Source organism: Rhinichthys klamathensis, unplaced genomic scaffold (genome assembly GCF_029890125.1).
Source record: "Rhinichthys klamathensis goyatoka isolate OS25496 unplaced genomic scaffold, OSU_Roscu_1.1 h1tg000513l_1, whole genome shotgun sequence".
NCBI lineage: Eukaryota > Metazoa > Chordata > Actinopteri > Cypriniformes > Leuciscidae > Rhinichthys > Rhinichthys klamathensis.
The window spans coordinates 302,949-324,973 of NW_026606993.1; the positions used below are offsets into that span (position 1 = coordinate 302,949).

The following is a 22,025-nucleotide window of genomic DNA, read 5'->3' on the forward strand; positions in this document are numbered from 1 at the left end:
CTACTATGTATATTTTAAGAATGTTACAGGAAACGTTTTTATGTCTATTCTTTTTTTCATCTTTCTTTTTTTTTTTTTTTTTTTTTTTCAATATAATTGTTGTTCTGGTTAATATTAAATAAGGGTTGTAACGTCAGTGTTTCATGTATTTGCCAATTAAAGTGACATTGGAGCCCTGGAAGCTAAAATTTCATTATTAAATCCAACAAAAAACACATTTTGATATCATTAGGATAATTAATACAGGGCAATAGATGTGACTATATATAATTACACTTCTCTTAATGGGGTCACATTTAACTGTGTGTATTGGGGGAAAAACATAACAAGTGCTAACATCATTATTTGATTCAAATAAAACCGAGTAAAAATTGCTCTGTAAGGGAACAATTACTGAGGTATAAAATGTATTTTGTGTAAGTTATTACTCTTAAATATCTATTAAAAAAATGATATAAAGTGATATATATATATATATATATATATATATACTAAAAAGTTGTGTGCTCTAATTAAATTATTATCTAATTAAATTAAGTAAATTATGGAGTGCCACAAGGATCTGTGTTAGGACCTCTGCTATTTCCTATATGCTGTCACTTGCTAATATTATAAGAAAACATGGAATTAGTATCCACTGTTATGCTAATGATACTCAGTTATATATTTCATCAAAACCAGATGAAATCTCGAAACTATCCAAGTTGACAGAGTTTGTTAAAGATATACACTCACCGGCCACTTTATTAGGTACACCTGTCCAACTGCTCGTTAACACTTAATTTCTAAGCAGCCAATCACATGGCGGCAACTCAGTGCATTTAGGCATGTAGACATGGTCAAGACAATCTCCTGCAGTTCAAACCGAGCATCAGTATGGGGAAAAAAGGTGATTTGAGTGACTTTGAACGTGGCATGATTGTTGGTGCCAGAAGGGCTGGTCTGAGTATTTCAGAAACTGCTAATCTACTGGGATTTTCACGCACAACCATCTCTAGGGTTTACAGAGAATGGTCCGAAAAAGAAAAAAACATCCAGTGAGCGGCAGTTCTGTGGGCGGAAATGCCTTGTTGATGCCAGAGGTCAGAGGAGAATGGCCAGACTGGTTCGAGCTGATAGAAGGGCAACAGTGACTGAAATAACCACTCGTTACAACCGAGGTATGCAGCAAAGCATTTGTGAAGCCACAACACGCACAACCTTGAGGCGGATGGGCTACAACAGCAGAAGACTCCACCGGGTACCACTCATCTCCACTACAAATAGGAAAAAGAGGCTACAATTTGCAAGAGCTCACCAAAATTGAACAGTTGAAGACTGGAAAAATGTTGCCTGGTCTGATGAGTCTCGATTTCTGTTGAGACATTCAGATGTTAGAGTCAGAATTTGGCGTAAAAAGAATGAGAACATGGAACCATCATGCCTTGTTACCACTGTGCAGGCTGGTGGTGGTGGTGTAATGGTGTGGGGGATGTTTTCCTGGCACACTTTAGGCCCCTTAGTGCCAATTGGGCATCGTTTAAATGCCACGGCCTACCTGAGCATTGTTTCTGACCATGTCCATCCCTTTATGGCCACCATGTACCCATCCTCTGATGGCTACTTCCACCATGTCACAAAGCTCTAATCATTTCAAATTGGTTTCTTGAACATGACAATGAGTTCACTGTACTAAAATGGCCTCCACAGTCACCAGATCTCAACCCAATAGAGCATCTTTGGGATGTGGTGGAACGGGAGATTCGCATCATGGATGTGCAGCCGACAAATCTGCGGCAACTGTGTGATGCCATCATGTCAATATGGACCAAACTCCCTGAGGAATGCTTCCAGCACCTTGTTGAATCTATGCCACGAAGAATTGAGGCAGTTCTGAAGGCAAAAGAGGGTCCAACCCGTTACTAGCATGGGGTACCTAATAAAGTGGCCGGTGAGTGTACAATACTGGATGACCTGTCAGTTTCTTCTATTAAGTTCAGATAAGACTGATATATTACTTATTGGACCAAAACCCTGTACACAGAATATCTTAGAATTTGCATTTAGAAGGATGTCCTGAAACTTGATCCCCTACAGTTAAAGACCTGGGTGTTATATTAGACAGCACAGCAGCTTGTCCTAACCAGACTACTGCGTTTTGACAAAGACTTTGAGTTAGATTAAGGGCAGGCACTTCCAGTTTGGGCAAGTTCCACTTAGAAAGACTGAAACAAATCATTTAAAATCATATGGTTGTGCTAAATATAGGCCCAATCCTTATCCGTCAGTTTGACTGAACGAGCTGTACATTTTCCTTCATGTTCTCATGTTCAGACTTCAAGAGAATAAGGTAACACTTGGTAATTTAATGTGACGTGATGACAAGATTTGTTCTCCTCAAATCCTCAGTCTCTTTCCAGGTTTGTTTTCACACGGATGCTTTAAAATGTAATAGTCTCCTTTTTACATCTTATTCTTATTGGCAGTGTTTACTTGAATGTTTCTATAAAGCAAGTAAAAACAATATTTATTTTCTCTTAAAATGATGGAAATCAATGAAATATTATCACTCAAAACTCAATGTTCCAGTGAATATGTTACAGACATAGGCCAATACGGTGATGTTTAACAAGTCCACGCGGAATGCTTTTTACACTTTTAAATGTACTTTTAATGTTAGATGGTGAAGGGTGTAGAATAGCCTAATGTAATTTCATTGTACACATTTTTTAAATGCTTATTATTGCGTTCAGCGAACCTTTCACTGCTTGTTTACAGTTTAACAAAAGTTACTCCCATAATTCGCGCAAAGCGTCATGGGGTGTAGGAAAAAGGTGAATAGCTGGGAAAAATGCGGGATTAAATGAGTTAACTACATTACCCACAATGCACGCAGGTGTTTACAGTATGTCATGCGCACGGGCTTCGTTGTGCTCTGTAATGTTAGGTGATACACTAGATACAGTGGAGGTCATTTGACGGGACGATGATCGACCACTCGATGCGAGAATACGGTCACGCGCTCGGAAAGGGAGCTCGCGGCGAGCGCGAGGCGACTGTAGTGCGCGCGGAGCATCGATCTGAGTGTCAGTCCCATGCAGGTATTTACATGACTAAAGAGAGAGTAGCTTATAAAGTAAGCTTAACACCATTTTGGTGAAGCTATTGTAGGTTTATAACCCATTAGACAACATAGATCAATATAAAATATGATTGTAAATACTTTTAATAAATTAATAGGCCTACACAGTAGGGTTTCAAATGTCACTGAGTTTGGCTGCTTTGTGGATTAGTTTAAGCTCCGCCCCCAGTGTGTGTGTGTGTGTGTGTGTGTGTAGTACACTAGGCTTTAAAGCGCACTCAAATGACTCTCGCTCCCAGGAGCCGGTGAAGCCTGAGCTGCGCGGAACCATGGCAACAGAGCGGCCCTCCAGACTGCGCGTGTTCTCTCTCAACTGCTGGTGAGTGACACGATGATGCTTTCGCGTCGAAATGACGCTTATATATATATATATATATATATATATATATATATATATATATATATTAATATATATATATATATATATATATATATATATATATATATATATATATAAGCGCTGCGCTGCGGTACAATGTTCACTTCTTTAAATGGGTCAGAAATGTAGCTCGCTGTATTTATTTATTTAAATATGCATGGGTTTGCTTACGAATATTTTATGAGTTTGTTGCACACGTCTAAGTGCAAAGCGCAGGTTTGAAGAAGATAATGTATGTATTTGGTAATTGAGTATTTTTCGTTCATATTTGAGATTTAACTAAATAAAACTTTTATTTTTTGCCATAAAGCTATATTTCATCAATCTGCATTCATGTGTATTTGGTGATGTTGGTAATGTAAAGTTGATTTAACTATAGGAAAGTAATGGTAGTGTTCTGTATTTAATTTGAATAGAATTTTTTTGAAGGAATTTGTTGCACATGTTTACATGTGATGTACATTTATTTATTAGCCTAGATAGATATATATTGGTTCTTCATTCATTCACAGTTGTTTCTGAGCTTTAAGCAACATAATACAATCTCATTTTCTTATTCGAGCATTTTTCCAGGCCTTGAAATGTCACAGAAATTAATAAAATCTTAAAAAGTAATGGATACTTTTTTTTTCTTTCTTTTTTTTCCGGTAACACTTTGCAATTAGTTTACATTAGTTATAAAACTTAACTAGCAATGAACTCTGCATTTCTCCCAGTATGTATTAATCTTTAGCGTTAGTTACTAAAAATACAACAGTTCATGTTAATCTTAGCTCAAAATAATATAACAGATTAAATAATATTAACAGATGCAACTTTTGATTTTAATAATTCAATTAAATTCAACTTTATTTCCAGACTCAAGGTCCATTAGAGAGAAAAACATACAACATCCTACACAAAATCACATACAATACAACACATTTAAAATAGAAGATTATGCCAATACTTTCTCATAGCTGTGACATTCGCCTCATACTTTAATAATGTATTAGTTGTAAATGTTAAAATGAACACAAACTAGGACTAATAAATGCTGTATAATTATTTTTCATTGTTAGTTCATGTTAACTAATGTGGTTAAATAATGTTAACAAATGGAACCTTATTGTAAAGTGTTGACATTTTTATCTACTTATGCTCAGCTTAAAAAAATATTTTATTGTTATAATCTGCTCTCTTATAAATGATTTATAAAAATCCTTAGGACACGTTGTAAGAGATCAGAAAATATTTGCATTGTACGCAAATGAAAAACCTTTATTAAATATATCTATTATTCTACCATGCTAGACCAAGACATTTACTGATCTACTTATCTTTGAGACATATATATATATATATATATATGTACACGTACACACACACACACACACACACGTACTGTAAATTGTAGCTGTTTTGCAGCAGTCTTTGGTAGTTGTTAGTGTGAAGGGTAAAGAAGCACATGAGCGGTCACGTGTGTGTGTGTGTGTGTGTGTGTGTGTGGGCCTCCCGCTCTGCTGATGCCAGCACTGTCAGCACCATGTTCCAGAACAACAGCCCAAACTTCAGCAAATGCACATTAATGCAGATTGTTACTGTACAGCTGAGACCGAAAATGTGGTTTTCAATATTTCCCCTGATATAGATGACGCATCACTTTCTTAAAGCGTGCATGAAGCTGTGAACTGATGAGGTCAGCTGTGTTCATGTAGAGCAGGGGTCGGGAACCTTTTTTGTCCAAAGAGCCATTTTTTGAATCCCAGTGCAGGAGCTGTAGGTTACCACAGAGACGTAAGAGGTTAGTTGATTGCTCTGATGACTCGTGACACTCGCGACCAGCACTGAATACGCACTTTTGCCGGTACAAAATGAATATAATTATTATCATAAACTTTTCATTAACTTTGGTAGGCCTACAAGGGAATTGTAATTGGCTGATTTTTCGGCAGAGAGCCGATCTCTATTGATGTCTTAATTTTTTTTATCGCTCGTTTGTTGGCAAAGGGTGAGAGACCTCGCGAGCCAAATGGTTTTTGCCAAAGAGCCAGATGTGGCTCGCGAGCCATAGGTTTCCGACCCCTGATGTAGAGGATAATGACCGCATGTGTGTGCAGTTATGGAGGTTTTGTTCTGTATGTGGGTTAGAGGTAGATCGCAAGACTTACAGTGACTGTGGTTTGATGTTTTTCAGGGGAATCCGATTCCTCAGTCAACATTGCGCGCAGCGGTATGAGATGATCGGGGAATTACTGGACCGAGAGCAGCACGACATCGCCCTGTTACAGGAAGTGGGTATCACTGTACACTTTTAACACACTTATCATCAAGGTTTTATTCAGCCCAGTGCCCTCGTGGCTTTAGCACTTCATTTTGCACTAAATTTCCCTGATGGACGAATAACACCAAGGGGCCTCATGTATCAACACTGCGTACGCACAAAAACACGGCGTACGTCAGCTTTCACGTTCACGGCCAGATGTACTAACAGTGAAATTAACTTAAGAATGTGCGTTCCTCCAAGTAAACTTCATGTCTGGCGTACGTAACATATTTGTCGTGATTTTTGTCCGTTGGCGACTCATAGAGGCAATAAAGTGAAGTGGCAAACATTACACTACGAATTGTTCTATCGCACCACCAGCTGTCAGATATTGCTTATAATTTGTAATTGATAAATTATTTGACATATTTTTGTCACACGAGTCTTATTAAAATATTATATTATGCAATTAAGTAAGAACATATATAAAGCATGTGCAAATTGATACAACCCGTCTAGCAATGGCAGTGTTGGCTTAACTAGGAATACAAAATAAACTTCATTAATTCGGTCAGTAAAGATAAAAAAGAAAGTAATATTTTTATTCAGCAAGGACACATTGAATTTGTTTAAAAGTGAGAGTAAATGCATTTATAATGTTACAACAGGTTATAAGATTTCTATATCTGTTTGATTTAAGTTTTTATTCATTAAAGAATGCTAAAAATACTATATCACGGTTTACACGAAAATATGAAGCAGAAGCACACCTGTTTTCAACACTGATAATACTCAAAAATGTTTCTTGATCATCAAATCCTCATATTAGAGTGATTTCTGAAGGACACTGAAGACTGGAGTAATGATGCTGAAAATTCAGCTTTGATCACAGGAATAAATTACACTTTACTATATATTCACATAGAAGACATTTTCAGTGAAATTTCGTTTCTTGCTTGCTTTAGCCATGTTCTTGCAGGTTTCTTTTGGCAAATTGGACTAATTACCATATTTAAATTAATTTAATTGGGGGAGGAGACTGGGTGGGGCGTTGTGCTCGTGCATGTGCGCTCAATTTTACGTTAATTGGGATGTACAAAGAGAATATGCGTGGGATCCTTTGTACGCAGAGATTCATACATGTGCTTTTTTTTGTGCGAACGCACATTTACAGCTTTGTCCGTATGCAATGTTTTAGTATGAATTCAACGCAAGTCTTTGTACATGAGGCCCCAGGTCCTGACATTCCACCAAAACTTTTTTTTTTTTACTAATCTAGGTTTCTTTGACATTGTTCTAGGTATGGAGTGAAAACGATTTCCTTTTCCTGAAGGGAAAGTTGTCCTCCTCTCATCCTTATACTCACTATTTCAAGAGGTCAGTTCACCTCACTATGACATGGAGGGACTTTGAATGTTGCTTTCTACTTCAAAGCGATTGGGATTTTGAAAGAGAGACTTTGAAACCTTCTGATCAGCGATCAAGCGGCTAGACGCTCTCGCACATTCCAGAGTAATGCAAACTCTGAGGAAAAAAAAAAAGATCCTGGTCAAAAGGCGGGAAATAAAATCCCCACATAAGGGATAGTTAAGTTCACCCAAAAAAAATTCAACTCTGTCATCATTTACTCACCCTCATGTCGTTCCAAGCCTGTATGAGTTTCTTTCCTCTGTGGAAACACAAGCCCATGATAGCATTCTGTCAGGAATAGACCAACATTTAAGTTTTTATTTGCTAAAAACAAACTAACAAATTTGGTGTGTAACATTTGGTTACAAGACACACAAGAACGATTCTGCATTCACTGTATGGAAAAGAGCAGGTTGGACATTCTTCAAAAGTTCTCTAGAAAAAATAGTGCCACATGGGTTTGGAACAACATGAATAAGTAAATCAATTATTGTTTTTGGGTGAACTGCCCATTTAAAGGTACAGTAAGTGATTTCTGAGAAACACTGTTGAAAGTGGATCGGACCAAGTAGCACAACACACTTGTAGCCAATCAGCAGCAGTAGGGGGAGTGTACACAAATGATGGAGGAGGAGAGAGAGTGAGCCGATCAGCAATAGGGGGCGTATCCACTCATTATGGAGGAGGAGAGAGAGTGAGCCAATCAGCAATAGGGGGCGTATCCACTCATTATGGAGGAGGAGAGAAAGTGAGCCAATCAGCAGTAGGGGGCGTATCCACTCATGATAGAGGAGGAGAGAGAGTGAGCCAATCAGCAGTAGGGGGCTTATCCACTCATGATGGAGGAGGAGAGAGAGTGAGCCAATCAGCAGTAGGGGGCGTATCCACTCATGATGGAGGAGGAGAGAGAGTGAGCCGATCAGCAATAGGGGGCGTATCCACTCATGATGGAGGAGGAGAGAGAGTGAGCCAATCAGCAGTAGGGGGCGTATCCACTCATGATGGAGGAGGAGAGAGAGTGAGCCGATTAGCAATAGGGGGCATATCCACTCATGATGGAAGAGGAGAGAGAGTGAGCTGATCAGCAATATAGGGGGCATATCCACTCATAATGGGGGAGGAGAGAGTGAGCCAATCAGCTGTAGGGGGTGTATCCACTCATGATAGAGGAGGAGAGAGAGTGAGCCAATCAGCAGTAGGGGGCGTATCCACTCATGATAGAGGAGGAGAGAGAGTGAGCCAATCAGCAGTAGGGGGCGTATCCACTCATGATAGAGGAGGAGAGAGAGTGAGCCAATCAGCAGTAGGGGGCGTATCCACTCATGATGGAGGAGAGAGAGTGAGCCAATCAGCAGTAGGGGGCGTATCCACTCATGATGGAGGAGGAGAGAGAGTGAGCCAATCAGCAATAGGGGGCGTATCCACTCATGATGGAGGAGGAGAGAGAGTGAGCCGATTAGCAATAGGGGGCGTATCCACTCATGATGGAGGAGGAGAGAGAGTGAGCCAATCAGCAATATAGGGGGCATATCCACTCATAATGGGGGAGGAGAGAGTGAGCCAATCAGCAGTAGGGGGCGTATCCACTCTTGATGGAGGAGAGAGAGTGAGCCAATCAGCAGTAGGGGGCGTATCCACTCATGATGGAGGAGGAGAGAGAGTCAGCCAATCAGCAATAGGGGGCGTATCCACTCATGATGGAGGAGGAGAGAGAGTGAGCCGATTAGCAATAGGGGGCGTATCCACTCATGATGGAGGAGGAGAGAGAGTGAGCCAATCAGCAATATAGGGGGCATATCCACTCATAATGGGGGAGGAGAGAGTGAGCCAATCAGCAGTAGGGGGCGTATCCACTCATGATGGAGGAGGAGAGAGAGTGAGCCGATCAGCAATAGGGGGCGTATCCACTCATGATTGAGGAGGAGAGAGAGTGAGCCGATCAGCAATAGGGGGCGTATCCACTCATGATAGAGGAGGAGAGAGAGTGAGCCGATCAGCAATAGGGGGCGTATCCACTCATGATTGAGGAGGAGAGAGAGTGAGCCGATCAGCAATAGGGGGCGTATCCACTCATGATAGAGGAGGAGAGAGAGTGAGCCGATCAGCAATAGGGGGCGTATCCACTCATGATTGAGGAGGAGAGAGAGAGCCGATCAGCAATAGGGGGCGTATCCACTCATGATAGAGGAGGAGAGAGAGTGAGCCGATCAGCAATAGTGGGCGTATCCACTCATGATAGAGGAGGAGAGAGAGTGAGCCGATCAGCAATAGGGGGCGTATCCACTCATGATTGAGGAGGAGAGAGAGTGAGCCGATCAGCAATAGGGGGCGTATCCACTCATGATGGAGGAGGAGAGAGTGTGAGCCGATTAGCAATAGGGGGCGTATCCACTCATGATGGAGGAGGAGAGAGAGTGAGCCGATCAGCAATAGGGGGCGTATCCACTCATGATGGAGGAGGAGAGAGAGTGAGCCAATCAGCAGTAGGGGGCGTATCCACTCATGATGGAGGAGGAGAGAGAGTGAGCCAATCAGCAATAGGGGGCGTATCCACTCATGATGGAGGAGGAGAGAGAGTGAGCCGATTAGCAATAGGGGGCGTATCCACTCATGATGGAGGAGGAGAGAGAGTGAGCCGATCAGCAATATAGGGGGCATATCCACTTATAATGGGGGAGGAGAGAGTGAGCCAATCAGCAGTAGGGGGCGTATCCACTCATGATGGAGGAGGAGAGAGAGTGAGCCGATCAGCAATAGTGGGCGTATCCACTCATGATAGAGGAGGAGAGAGAGTGAGCCGATCAGCAGTAGGGGGCGTATCCACTCATGATGGAGGAGGAGGAGAGAGTGAGCCAATCAGCAGTAGGGGGTGTGTCCACTCATGATTGAGGAGGAGAGAGAGTGAGCCAATCAGCAGTAGGGGGTGTGTCCACTCATGATTGAGGAGGAGAGAGAGTGAGCCAATCAGCAGTAGGGGGCGTGTCTACTCATGATTGAGGAGGAGAGAGAGTGAGCCGGTCAGCAGTAGGGGGCGTGTCCACTCATGATTGAGGAGGAGAGAGTGAGCCAATCAGCAGTAGGGTAAGAATCGCTGTAGAAAGCGAGATGGCTGAGAGACATTACAAAAGAGAAAAACTCTTCAAAAAGAGGAATATCACTGGTTATTATCAGGCAAGAGCTGTATGAAACGGGGTAATATTAGAAAAGCTTTCCAGCGCTAGAGACCTAAGCGGGAAGGCCTGTAAACGGACAGCGAGGTTGTGTTTTTTCTGCTCCATACGTGAGTAACATTGGTTTTGCTATGTTTCACAGCATTAAGATCAGTGTTGTGTGTAACGCGTTACAAAGTAACGCGTTACAGTAACGTAACTACTTTTTCGGGTAAAAAGTAGTGTAACGCGTTACCACTGAAAATTTGGTAACGAAACGTAGTTCCTTTTTCAATTCCGCACAACGTTACTTTTCCCATGGACAGATTTGACAGCAACTCCTCAGCTGCGCGCTTGCAATAGTCACAAGCTCCACATGGTAGCCTACGTGACAGAGGCTGGTAGCAGAGCAATCAATTCTGTGAATTACACTGCGCAAACCAAAAGTAATACTCCCACCGGATGAAGAAGGGTTGGCTCTCCACAGAACATAAAATATAAATTTTATTGAATTTATCGTGTTCGCATTTATGAGGAAAGAGACAATGTTATTGACGTAACAGTTCTTCGGACTTGACCGCTCTGAAAGCGGCACTAAAAGACTGCTTTAAATCGAGACCTCAAACAGGCATTTAAAACACCAAATATTAAGGATTGGCATATCAAGCAAAATAATATTCGATGATTGCTCGAAAATCGTACCTCTACCCCCACATGTAAGACGGCGTTCGCTCAAATCCAGCTCCGATATTAAATTTCTCTGTATAGACCTACGTGTTGTAGCCTAGTCATTAAAGAAAACGATTTAGTTTAATATTTATGTTTAAATAATTAATTTTTTAATTTCATCAATGTTGATTATATGAAAAGTGAAAAGCATGAGTAAGAGCATAAGATGCGCAATCGGGAGACAAATGGAGTGGGCAGACATGATTTTGACCACTTCATTAAGTTTTTTTTTGTAGAAAGCCTTTCTTTAAAGTGAATTTCGTTTTGTATTAATTGTATCTTAATTTTAATCAATGTTTCATCAACCAATTGTCTTTAATAAATAAGCAGTAAATATAGCAGGCAATATAATCAGGACTTCTCAGGAGCTCCGTGCCGGCGCTTGGACTGAGCTCGTCTCATAAATGAACCGAAACTTAGCGCAAGCTACTTGCCTCAAAGATCTGAGAAATATATAGAAAGCTTGAAATGTGTACTTTAAAACAAAACTATTCAAAACGAGAGAAAACAGACTCTCTGCTTATGTAATCCATATGAAATGTGCATTTCTCTCTGGCGCGTTCACTACTGTGAAGATCGCGAGTCAGCATCGTCAACTTTATCTTTGCAGCCGACACTGACTGACAAAGAAAACACTTGTTTATTAATAATGTTTATGTTTATGTCTCCTTGCTATATTTGATATTCGATATTCATAATCATTTCTTTTGCCGGTTCTTTGTGACATTTTTCATGAACGCGTCACCCCCGCTTAATAATTAATATTGTTCTTTGGTGTTCAGTTTATACAGGCTTTTCAAATGTTATTTAAATAAATATATATATTTTTTTTCTATCTCAAAATCTCTCTTTTTTTTCTAGTTTTTCAATAAGAGTTCATAGTAGAATTTTATGTAGGCCTACACATTTAGGAACAGATATTGGGTTCTGCCCAAAGTCAAGCAACATAAAAGTAACGTAAAAGTAACGAGTAACATAAAAAGTTACTTTCCAAAGGGGGTAACTAAGTAAAGTAACGGATTACTTTTTTAAGAAGTAACGAGTAACGAGAAAACACTACTTTTTAAAAGTAACTTCCCCAACACTGATTAAGATATGCTGTTGTTATAATGTTAGCTATAGTTACAGGACAGTTTTGAGTGTCATTGTTTGTTTGGAGCTGGTCTGCTGGCGACTTACAATGAACTCTATATATTCTAATCTATTTATTCTTGTGTGCTGTATGTAATTTTTTTTCTTCCTTGCCGTTTGTTCGCCCACCTCGCGTTATTTTTCGCGAAGCTTTATTTTGCTTCACTTCAGCTATGATAAAGGGACATCACTCTTGCATTTCATGTTTCTGCATTGAGCAATGAGGGGAGGGCTCTGTTTGTTTGAGTTGATCTCTCAAATATCAACAGTGTTTCTCAGAAATCTCTCACTGCACCTTTAAGAAGTTTAAAGTCTTATTTTGAGATATCTGATTGAATATTCCAACATGAACTTTGTATCTTCAGTCGACCTTTATGTCTTATCCTTACCATTATGAGACAAGAAAAAGCATTGATCTTATGGCATGCAACCAATAAGGCTGAATTGGCAGAATTTGTAATCATTTAACTTATCTAGGAAGCAGTACTACTGCAGTTCCTAATAATACTAAAAAAATGAGTGCAGCTGTCTGCTTGCTGGTGTATATATAGCTGAATGTGTGTATTCATAGACGAGAGATACCTAAAGGAAACTGTTATTTTGTATCTGATATGCTGTGTTGTGTTTCCAGTGGAGTCATTGGCAGTGGTCTTGCTGTCTTCTCCAAACACAGAATCCAGGACGCTCTGCTCTACCAGTACTCTCTCAATGGCTACCCATATATGGTAAGTTATTAAAGGATATTACTGTAGCTATATATACTGCCATCAGACATTTTTGCATAATGATGCTAAACTATGTTTGCCTTTTTGTCCTAGGTACTGATTTCTGAAATACTGTAGCTGTTCTAGTTTCATTATTATCTCATTGTGCTTCATAATAAGTTCTCTCATATAACTCTGCAGTCTCTTTCTTCACACATAAAAAACCTTAAAATTAGTAAAGTTAAGTTACCATTTATTTTATTTGCTTAATTGTTGTGTAATATGTCTCCATGTTGGGGTTCTGATCACCCTGTCAAGGTTTATTTTATGGTAGTGAGCTAAGAAGCTGACTGAACATTATTGCTTAGGAAAAACTGGGCATCATACACTAAACGGCTGAGGATCACACACTGCCACACTGTCAAGTTGTTACGCACACAACAAACTCATGCAGAAACAAGTGCCTTGTTGATAGGAGAAGACAAATTAAAACAATATAGCTGTGTCCGAAATCGCAAACTATACTACATTTGGTTTGAAATTACGTCACATCTGTACACATAAAGAAGAGTCTCGGCTAGTAGGCTATATTGAGTCATTACGTCACATCTGTACACATAAAGAAGAGTCTCGGCTAGTAGGCTATATTGAGTCATTACGTCACATCTGTACACATAAAGAAGAGTCTCGGCTAGTAGGCTATATTGAGTCATTACGTCACATCTGTACACATAAAGAAGAGTCTCGGCTAGTAGGCTATATTGAGTCATTACGTCACATCTGTACACATAAAGAAGAGTCTCGGCTAGTAGGCTATATTGAGTCATTACGTCACATCTGTACACATACAGAAGAGTCTCGGCTAGTAGGCTATATTGAGTCATTACGTCACATCTGTACACATAAAGAAGAGTCTCGGCTAGTAGGCTATATTGAGTCATTACGTCACATCTGTACACATAAAGAAGAGTCTCGGCTAGTAGACTATATTGAGTCATTACGTCACATCTGTACACATAAAGAAGAGTCTCGGCTAGTCGGCTATATTGAGTCATTACGTCACATCTGTACACATAAAGAAGAGTCTCGGCTAGTAGGCTATATTGAGTCATTACGTCACATCTGTACACATAAAGAAGAGTCTCGGCTAGTAGACTATATTGAGTCATTACGTCACATCTGTACACATAAAGAAGAGTCTCGGCTAGTCGGCTATATTGAGTCATTACGTCACATCTGTACACATAAAGAAGGAGTCTCGGCTAGTAGGCTATATTGAGTCATTACGTCACATCTGTACACATAAAGAAGAGTCTCGGCTAGTCGGCTATATTGAGTCATTACGTCACATCTGTACACATAAAGAAGAGTCTCGGCTAGTAGGCTATATTGAGTCATTACGTCACATCTGTACACATAAAGAAGAGTCTCGGCTAGTCGGCTATATTGAGTCATTACGTCACATCTGTACACATAAAGAAGAGTCTCGGCTAGTAGGCTATATTGAGTCATTACGTCACATCTGTACACATAAAGAAGAGTCTCGGCTAGTCGGCTATATTGAGTCATTACGTCACATCTGTACACATAAAGAAGAGTCTCGGCTAGTAGGCTATATTGAGTCATTACGTCACATCTGTACACATAAAGAAGAGTCTCGGCTAGTAGGCTATATTGAGTCATTACGTCACATCTGTACACATAAAGAAGAGTCTCGGCTAGTAGGCTATATTGAGTCATTACGTCACATCTGTACACATAAAGAAGAGTCTCGGCTAGTAGGCTATATTGAGTCATTACGTCACATCTGTACACATAAAGAAGAGTCTCGGCTAGTAGGCTATATTGAGTCATTACGTCACATCTGTACACATAAAGAAGACTCTCAGCTAGTAGGCTATATTGAGTCATTACGTCACATCTGTACACATAAAGAAGAGTCTCGGCTAGTAGGCTATATTGAGTCATTACGTCACATCTGTACACATAAAGAAGAGCCTCGGCTAGTCGGCTATATTGAGTCATTACGTCACATCTGTACACATAAAGAAGAGTCTCGGCTAGTAGGCTATATTGAGTCATTACGTCACATCTGTACACATAAAGAAGAGTCTCGGCTAGTCGGCTATATTGAGTCATTACGTCACATCTGTACACATAAAGAAGAGTCTCGGCTAGTAGGCTATATTGAGTCATTACGTCACATCTGTACACATAAAGAAGAGTCTCGGCTAGTAGGCTATATTGAGTCATTACGTCACATCTGTACACATAAAGAAGAGTCTCGGCTAGTAGGCTATATTGAGTCATTACGTCACATCTGTACACATAAAGAAGAGTCTCGGCTAGTAGACTATATTGAGTCATTACGTCACATCTGTACACATAAAGAAGAGTCTCGGCTAGTAGGCTATATTGAGTCATTACGTCACATCTGTACACATAAAGAAGAGTCTCGGCTAGTAGGCTATATTGAGTCATTACGTCACATCTGTACACATAAAGAAGAGTCTCGGCTAGTAGGCTATATTGAGTCATTACGTCACATCTGTACACATAAAGAAGAGCCTCGGCTAGTAGGCTATATTGAGTCATTACGTCACATCTGTACACATAAAGAAGAGTCTCGGCTAGTAGACTATATTGAGTCATTACGTCACATCTGTACACATAAAGAAGAGTCTCGGCTAGTAGGCTATATTGAGTCATTACGTCACATCTGTACACATAAAGAAGAGTCTCGGCTAGTAGGCTATATTGAGTCATTACGTCACATCTGTACACATAAAGAAGAGTCTCGGCTAGTAGGCTATATTGAGTCATTACGTCACATCTGTACACATAAAGAAGAGTCTCGGCTAGTAGGCTATATTGAGTCATTACGTCACATCTGTACACATAAAGAAGAGTCTCGGCTAGTAGGCTATATTGAGTCATTACGTCACATCTGTACACATAAAGAAGAGTCTCGGCTAGTAGGCTATATTGAGTCATTACGTCACATCTGTACACATAAAGAAGACTCTCAGCTAGTAGGCTATATTGAGTCATTACGTCACATCTGTACACATAAAGAAGAGTCTCGGCTAGTAGGCTATATTGAGTCATTACGTCACATCTGTACACATAAAGAAGAGCCTCGGCTAGTCGGCTATATTGAGTCATTACGTCACATCTGTACACATAAAGAAGAGTCTCGGCTAGTAGGCTATATTGAGTCATTACGTCACATCTGTACACATAAAGAAGAGTCTCGGCTAGTAGACTATATTGAGTCATTACGTCACATCTGTACACATAAAGAAGAGTCTCGGCTAGTAGGCTATATTGAGTCATTACGTCACATCTGTACACATAAAGAAGAGTCTCGGCTAGTAGGCTATATTGAGTCATTACGTCACATCTGTACACATAAAGAAGAGTCTCGGCTAGTAGGCTATATTGAGTCATTACGTCACATCTGTACACATAAAGAAGAGCCTCGGCTAGTAGGCTATATTGAGTCATTACGTCACATCTGTACACATAAAGAAGAGTCTCGGCTAGTAGACTATATTGAGTCATTACGTCACATCTGTACACATAAAGAAGAGTCTCGGCTAGTAGACTATATTGAGTCATTACGTCACATCTGTACACATAAAGAAGAGCCTCGGCTAGTAGGCTATATTGAGTCATTACGTCACATCTGTACACATAAAGAAGAGTCTCGGCTAGTAGGCTATATTGAGTCATTACGTCACATCTGTACACATAAAGAAGAGTCTCGGCTAGTAGGCTATATTGAGTCATTACGTCACATCTGTACACATAAAGAAGAGTCTCGGCTAGTCGGCTATATTGAGTCATTACGTCACATCTGTACACATAAAGAAGAGTCTCGGCTAGTAGACTATATTGAGTCATTACGTCACATCTGTACACATAAAGAAGAGTCTCGGCTAGTCGGCTATATTGAGTCATTGCCTCACATCTGTACACATAAAGAAGAGTCTCGGCTAGTAGGCTATATTGAGTCATTACGTCACATCTGTACACATAAAGAAGAGTCTCGGCTAGTAGGCTATATTGAGTCATTACGTCACATCTGTACACATAAAGAAGAGTCTCGGCTAGTAGGATATATTGAGTCATTACGTCACATCTGTACACATAAAGAAGAGTCTCGGCTAGTAGACTATATTGAGTCATTACGTCACATCTGTACACATAAAGAAGAGTCTCGGCTAGTCGGCTATATTGAGTCATTACGTCACATCTGTACACATAAAGAAGAGTCTCGGCTAGTAGGCTATATTGAGTCAATACGTCACATCTGTACACATAAAGAAGAGTCTCGGCTAGTAGGCTATATTGAGTCATTACGTCACATCTGTACACATAAAGAAGAGTCTCGGCTAGTAGGCTATATTGAGTCATTACGTCACATCTGTACACATAAAGAAGAGTCTCGGCTAGTCGGCTATATTGAGTCATTACGTCACATCTGTACACATAAAGAAGAGTCTCGGCTAGTAGGCTATATTGAGTCATTACGTCACATCTGTACACATAAAGAAGAGTCTCGGCTAGTAGGCTATATTGAGTCATTACGTCACATCTGTACACATAAAGAAGAGTCTCGGCTAGTAGGCTATATTGAGTCATTACGTCACATCTGTACACATAAAGAAGAGTCTCGGCTAGTAGGCTATATTGAGTCATTACGTCACATCTGTACACATAAAGAAGAGTCTCGGCTAGTTGGCTATATTGAGTCATTACGTCACATCTGTACACATAAAGAAGAGTCTCGGCTAGTAGGCTATATTGAGTCATTACGTCACATCTGTACACATAAAGAAGAGTCTCGGCTAGTAGGCTATATTGAGTCATTACGTCACATCTGTACACATAAAGAAGAGTCTCGGCTAGTAGGCTATATTGCGTGTGAGGATGTTGGAGGTGGAGATTTATAGCCTTTTCTCACATCACTTGATATAATTAAACTTATCAATTTGATGGCGGATCCAGAAAGGTTCAAACGACAATCACCAGTGACAACAGATTCACACGTTGTGAAATGCAAAAGACTGCGTTCGGACTTCGGAGTGGCTACAGAAAGAAGAGACTGCAACCGGACCCATGCGAAAACAAGGATACACATCGGAAGGGCATTACATGTAGTCACGCAATGCTGACGTTGTTAATATGAACAATTTGAGAACAAAGTATAATTTGCACGGTTTGACGTGCTATGATTTTTCCCTTAGTTGGTCAGAACTAAAGTGGATGTTACTTACTTGTTCAGATTACATTTTCCGGTGGAAATTATTATGTTGGTCATACTTCCAAAAATAATAATCTGTGATTCTGAATGCCAGTCTCCACACCGGCGCGGCGACTGACAACCGCACATTCTCCTCAAACATTGTGTTCATCCGCGCTGTGCCGTGTCGAGGGTGTTGAAGTACAACTCACGTAAAGTTGATAATTCCGCGAATAACTGCAATTGCAGATTTCGAACAGAGATGGCGACAAAGAGGAAAAACTACAGACTGCAGCTTTAATAGTGATGGTACAATGATTCATGGAACAACTTTCTAGAATGAAAAATTATGTGATATTTTATGTATATGTGTGTGTGTGTGTGTGTGTGTGTGTGTGTGTGTGTGTGTGTGTGTGTGTGTGTGTGTGTGTGTGTGTGTGTGTGTGTTCATCTCAGCTGCGCCATGGCGACTGGTTCGGAGGCAAAGCAGTTGGACTGGTCATTGTTGACGTTTTCGGGTTAAAGGCGCACGTCTATGTTACTCATGTAAGTCACAGTCTCTAAAGTCTGATCTGGCTTTGTGTTTTTCATGCTCAGTCGAGTAACTGGAGACGATGCACCTTTAGTAATGATACTGCTTTGCTCTCAGTTGCATGCTGAGTACTCCAGGGCTCAAGATGAATACCTGCCCCACAGAATAGTGCAGTCCTGGGAACTACTGCAGTTTGTGCGGTAAGAGAAAGTGCGTTTTCTAGAGAAAAGAGGTCACATTCCTTCAGGAAACTCATATCGTATGGCTTCTTTAGCCACACGTCCTGTGGAGCAGACCTGGTGATTCTGGGAGGGGATCTGAACATGCACCCTCAGGACCTTGGGAACCGTCTCCTTAGATCCCACACTGGCCTCAGAGACTGCTATACTGAAAATGACATGTTTGATGTGAGCGCACTTCCTTTCACATGTGCATTCAGTTTGTTTGTGTGTCCTGTTGTTCTCTGAAGCATCACTTTCTGTTGCTCTCGGCAGGGCTGTGACGATGGACACACGCTGATAGCAGACAACCACTTCACAAAGAAGCAGGATCTTATTCCTTTTGAGAAGGGCATCAGGATTGACTACATTCTCATCAAGGTGAATTCATCTCAAACAATAATCTTATAATATTATATATTATAAATTAACTTCAAATTAACTCAAACCTTTTTTTTCTTTCTTTCTTTAATTACACTGTGAAACAAAATAGGAGATGTTATGTTAAGTATTCATGCTTGCTCTTCCATATAACGAATTTAACATTAGTGTTTGTGTTTCTTCTTCTTGTGAAGGGCTCCCATAGAGTGAACATGAAATGTGAGTCCCTGTCCACTACCAAGGGTTCAGTGTCTGATAAACCCTTCCCGTACTCTGACCACGAGGCCCTGACTGCTGACCTGGCCCTGCTGCGGTCAGAGGACAGCAGGAACGGTGAGTACAGAACCTCACAGATCAGTACAACCAAGGAAACCCTGCTGGAGTGCTGTTTATATGCACACCTCGAACTCTCATGACGGCTCTTTATTGTTGGTGTGATATTGTACAGCTTGAATTGTAGGAGAACATGCGACTTCTATAGTTTTCTTTCCCCAATTATAATCATAGTGTGTTTAGGGGTGGATGATTACTTTTACGCTGCCGTTCAAAAATGTGGAGTCATTCAGTAATAACAGTAATGTTGTGAAATTTTTTCTAGTTATATATATTGTAAAATGTCATTTATTCCTGTGATTAAATCTTCAGCATCAACTTTTCAGCATCATTACTCCAGTCTTCAGTGTCACATGACCCTTCAGAAATCATTCTGATATGATGAGTTTGATGCTCAAGAAACTTTTATTATTATTATTATCATCAATGTTGTAAACAGTGGTGCTGCTTTATGTTTTTGTGGAAACATATATTTTTGTGGATTCTTTGATGAATAGAAAGTTCAAAACAACAACATTTGAAATAGAAAACTTTGGTAACATTATAAATGTATTTACTGTCACTTTTGGTCAATTTAATGCATCCCTGCTGAATAAAAGCATCATTTAAAACAAACAAACAACAACATTTAATGTCCCCAAACTTTTGAACAGCAGTGTAGTTTTAGGTTGTACATTTTGTGTCATTTCTTATGATTTTACCATCTCACCAATGAGTATGGCTTCTTATGAGACCCGATTGACATCAGCAATGGCATTTTGATATTATTTTTCCTTTATGTTTAGACGTGATGTGTTGGGAAAGTAAATAAGGAAGTAGGGACAAAAGCTACATGCCAATATATTTGTCATTACAGTAGCTACGATATGAATTTCATAACATGTGTGTGATTCTTCTGCACATCGTTCGGTCAAATACCAGGTGATGGAAGACCTATATGAAAATTTAAAGACAATTTACAATACAATTACTTTCCTTACACTAACTTTTCTTTGTCCAATAACAAACAAGACTTTAGGGAGTCCTACAAAAAAAGCTTAAAATTTCCCCAAAGCAGCATTCTGGTGGTGCACAGGCACATGCTGGTGACATTTACTCTGTGACTAAATTTACATTCATATAAGGTAGATGGAGGTATTTAGTGTCAGTTGACAAAAAGGAATGTGGGGAAACTGGAATACAGGACTGCCCACAGTCTACAGATTAGTGTATATGGGATTGTTATGTAGTTATGGTATGTCGGTTTCACTGGTTTGAGTGTTTGTGAAGTATCACAGCAACCCATTTTTCCAATATACATAGTTGCATTATTGTGCATAACGAGGGCAGTTAGTCACCCAAAAATGAAAATTATCCCATAATTTACTCACCCTCAAGCCATCCTGAGTGTATACGACTTTCTTCTTTCAGCCAAACACAGTTATATTAAAATAACCTGGCTCTTCCAAGCTTTACAATGAGAGTTTTTGAAGCCCAAAAAGGTGCATCCCTCCATCATAAAAGTAATCCCTACGGCTCCAGTGGGTTAAAAGGCCTTCTGAAGCGAAGCCATTCGTTTCTGTTAGAAAAATAGCCATATTTATGACTTTATAAACTATAATCACTGACGAGTCTAGTTCCGAGTGACCTCTGACCCGACGCATGACGTAGGATGTAGGAGTGGCGTAAGCTCGGGTGAGCTGATGAGATGTACCGTACGTCTATCTCTCACAGCCTCTCTTTCGCTCCCGTTGAAAATCAAAGACGGCGCCTGCAGTGAATAAGGTCGATTGAATGCTTTTATTGTGTATCCTCCAGCACTTCCTGTATCAGAGCGTATGGAGGCGGTCTCAGAGGCGCGTGCGGTGGTGAAGGAAGGCCTGTGTCTAACAGAAGCCCTGCGGGACAAAGCCTTGCGTCTGATGTGCGGTGCTCTCCTGCTCCTGCTGCTGGTCTTCCTGCCCTGCCTGTGCCACTGCTCCTTCACCACCACAGGGTTTCTGGGAGCCGTGTGCATGGGCGCACTCCTCTCTGGAGCTCTGCTCTACCTGCTCTTCACCACACACATCAAAGTCCTGAAAGAGACTGAAGACCAGATGCTGCTGACCTCGAACGAGCTCCACGCTAAACTCGCAGGATGTAGAGTGTCTGGATCTTCATCGTCCGATGGCTCTCCAGAGCCGTCGAGTTCCTTTAAACGGGAGGAATAAGGTTGACCCCTAAGGCCCTGTTTACACCTGGTGTTAAGATGCGTTTTGGTGGATCGGATCACAAGTAGACGAGAGACACACATTCCCGTTTACACCCGGTGTTTTAATCCGTCTCTTTTGTCCACTTTCAACCACTTCTGTCCTGATTTCTTCGAGGGGAGGGTCTATGGGCGGGGTAAATGTACGCTTTTTTTCAGATCTTTCGATCTAATGCGTAAAATAAGCTCACGCAATTTGAATTTAAATTGAATTGAAT

At 40.5% G+C, this 22,025-nt stretch overlaps 1 protein-coding gene across 1 annotated transcript; it reads left to right on the top strand.

Moving 5' to 3' along the window:
- Nucleotides 1-2,897: 2,897 nt before the first annotated feature.
- Nucleotides 2,898-21,914, top strand: smpd2a (sphingomyelin phosphodiesterase 2a). The gene is made up of 11 exons (XM_056238266.1): nucleotides 2,898-3,080; nucleotides 3,361-3,440; nucleotides 5,677-5,773; nucleotides 7,046-7,122; nucleotides 12,796-12,889; nucleotides 18,573-18,662; nucleotides 18,766-18,848; nucleotides 18,923-19,055; nucleotides 19,143-19,247; nucleotides 19,442-19,580; nucleotides 21,378-21,914. The coding sequence occupies exons 1-11, from the start codon at nucleotides 3,075-3,077 to the stop codon at nucleotides 21,767-21,769; spliced, it is 1,296 nt and encodes a 431-aa protein (XP_056094241.1). The 5' UTR covers nucleotides 2,898-3,074; the 3' UTR covers nucleotides 21,770-21,914.
- Nucleotides 21,915-22,025: the final 111 nt, after the last annotated feature.

Excerpts from the sequence above, each read along its gene's own strand:
- smpd2a (XM_056238266.1), top strand. Across the intron at positions 3,441-5,676 it reads GTGTTCTCTCTCAACTGCTG|GGGAATCCGATTCCTCAGTC; the intron begins GTGAGTGACACG and ends GATGTTTTTCAG. Across the intron at positions 18,849-18,922 it reads GAACTACTGCAGTTTGTGCG|CCACACGTCCTGTGGAGCAG; the intron begins GTAAGAGAAAGT and ends TGGCTTCTTTAG.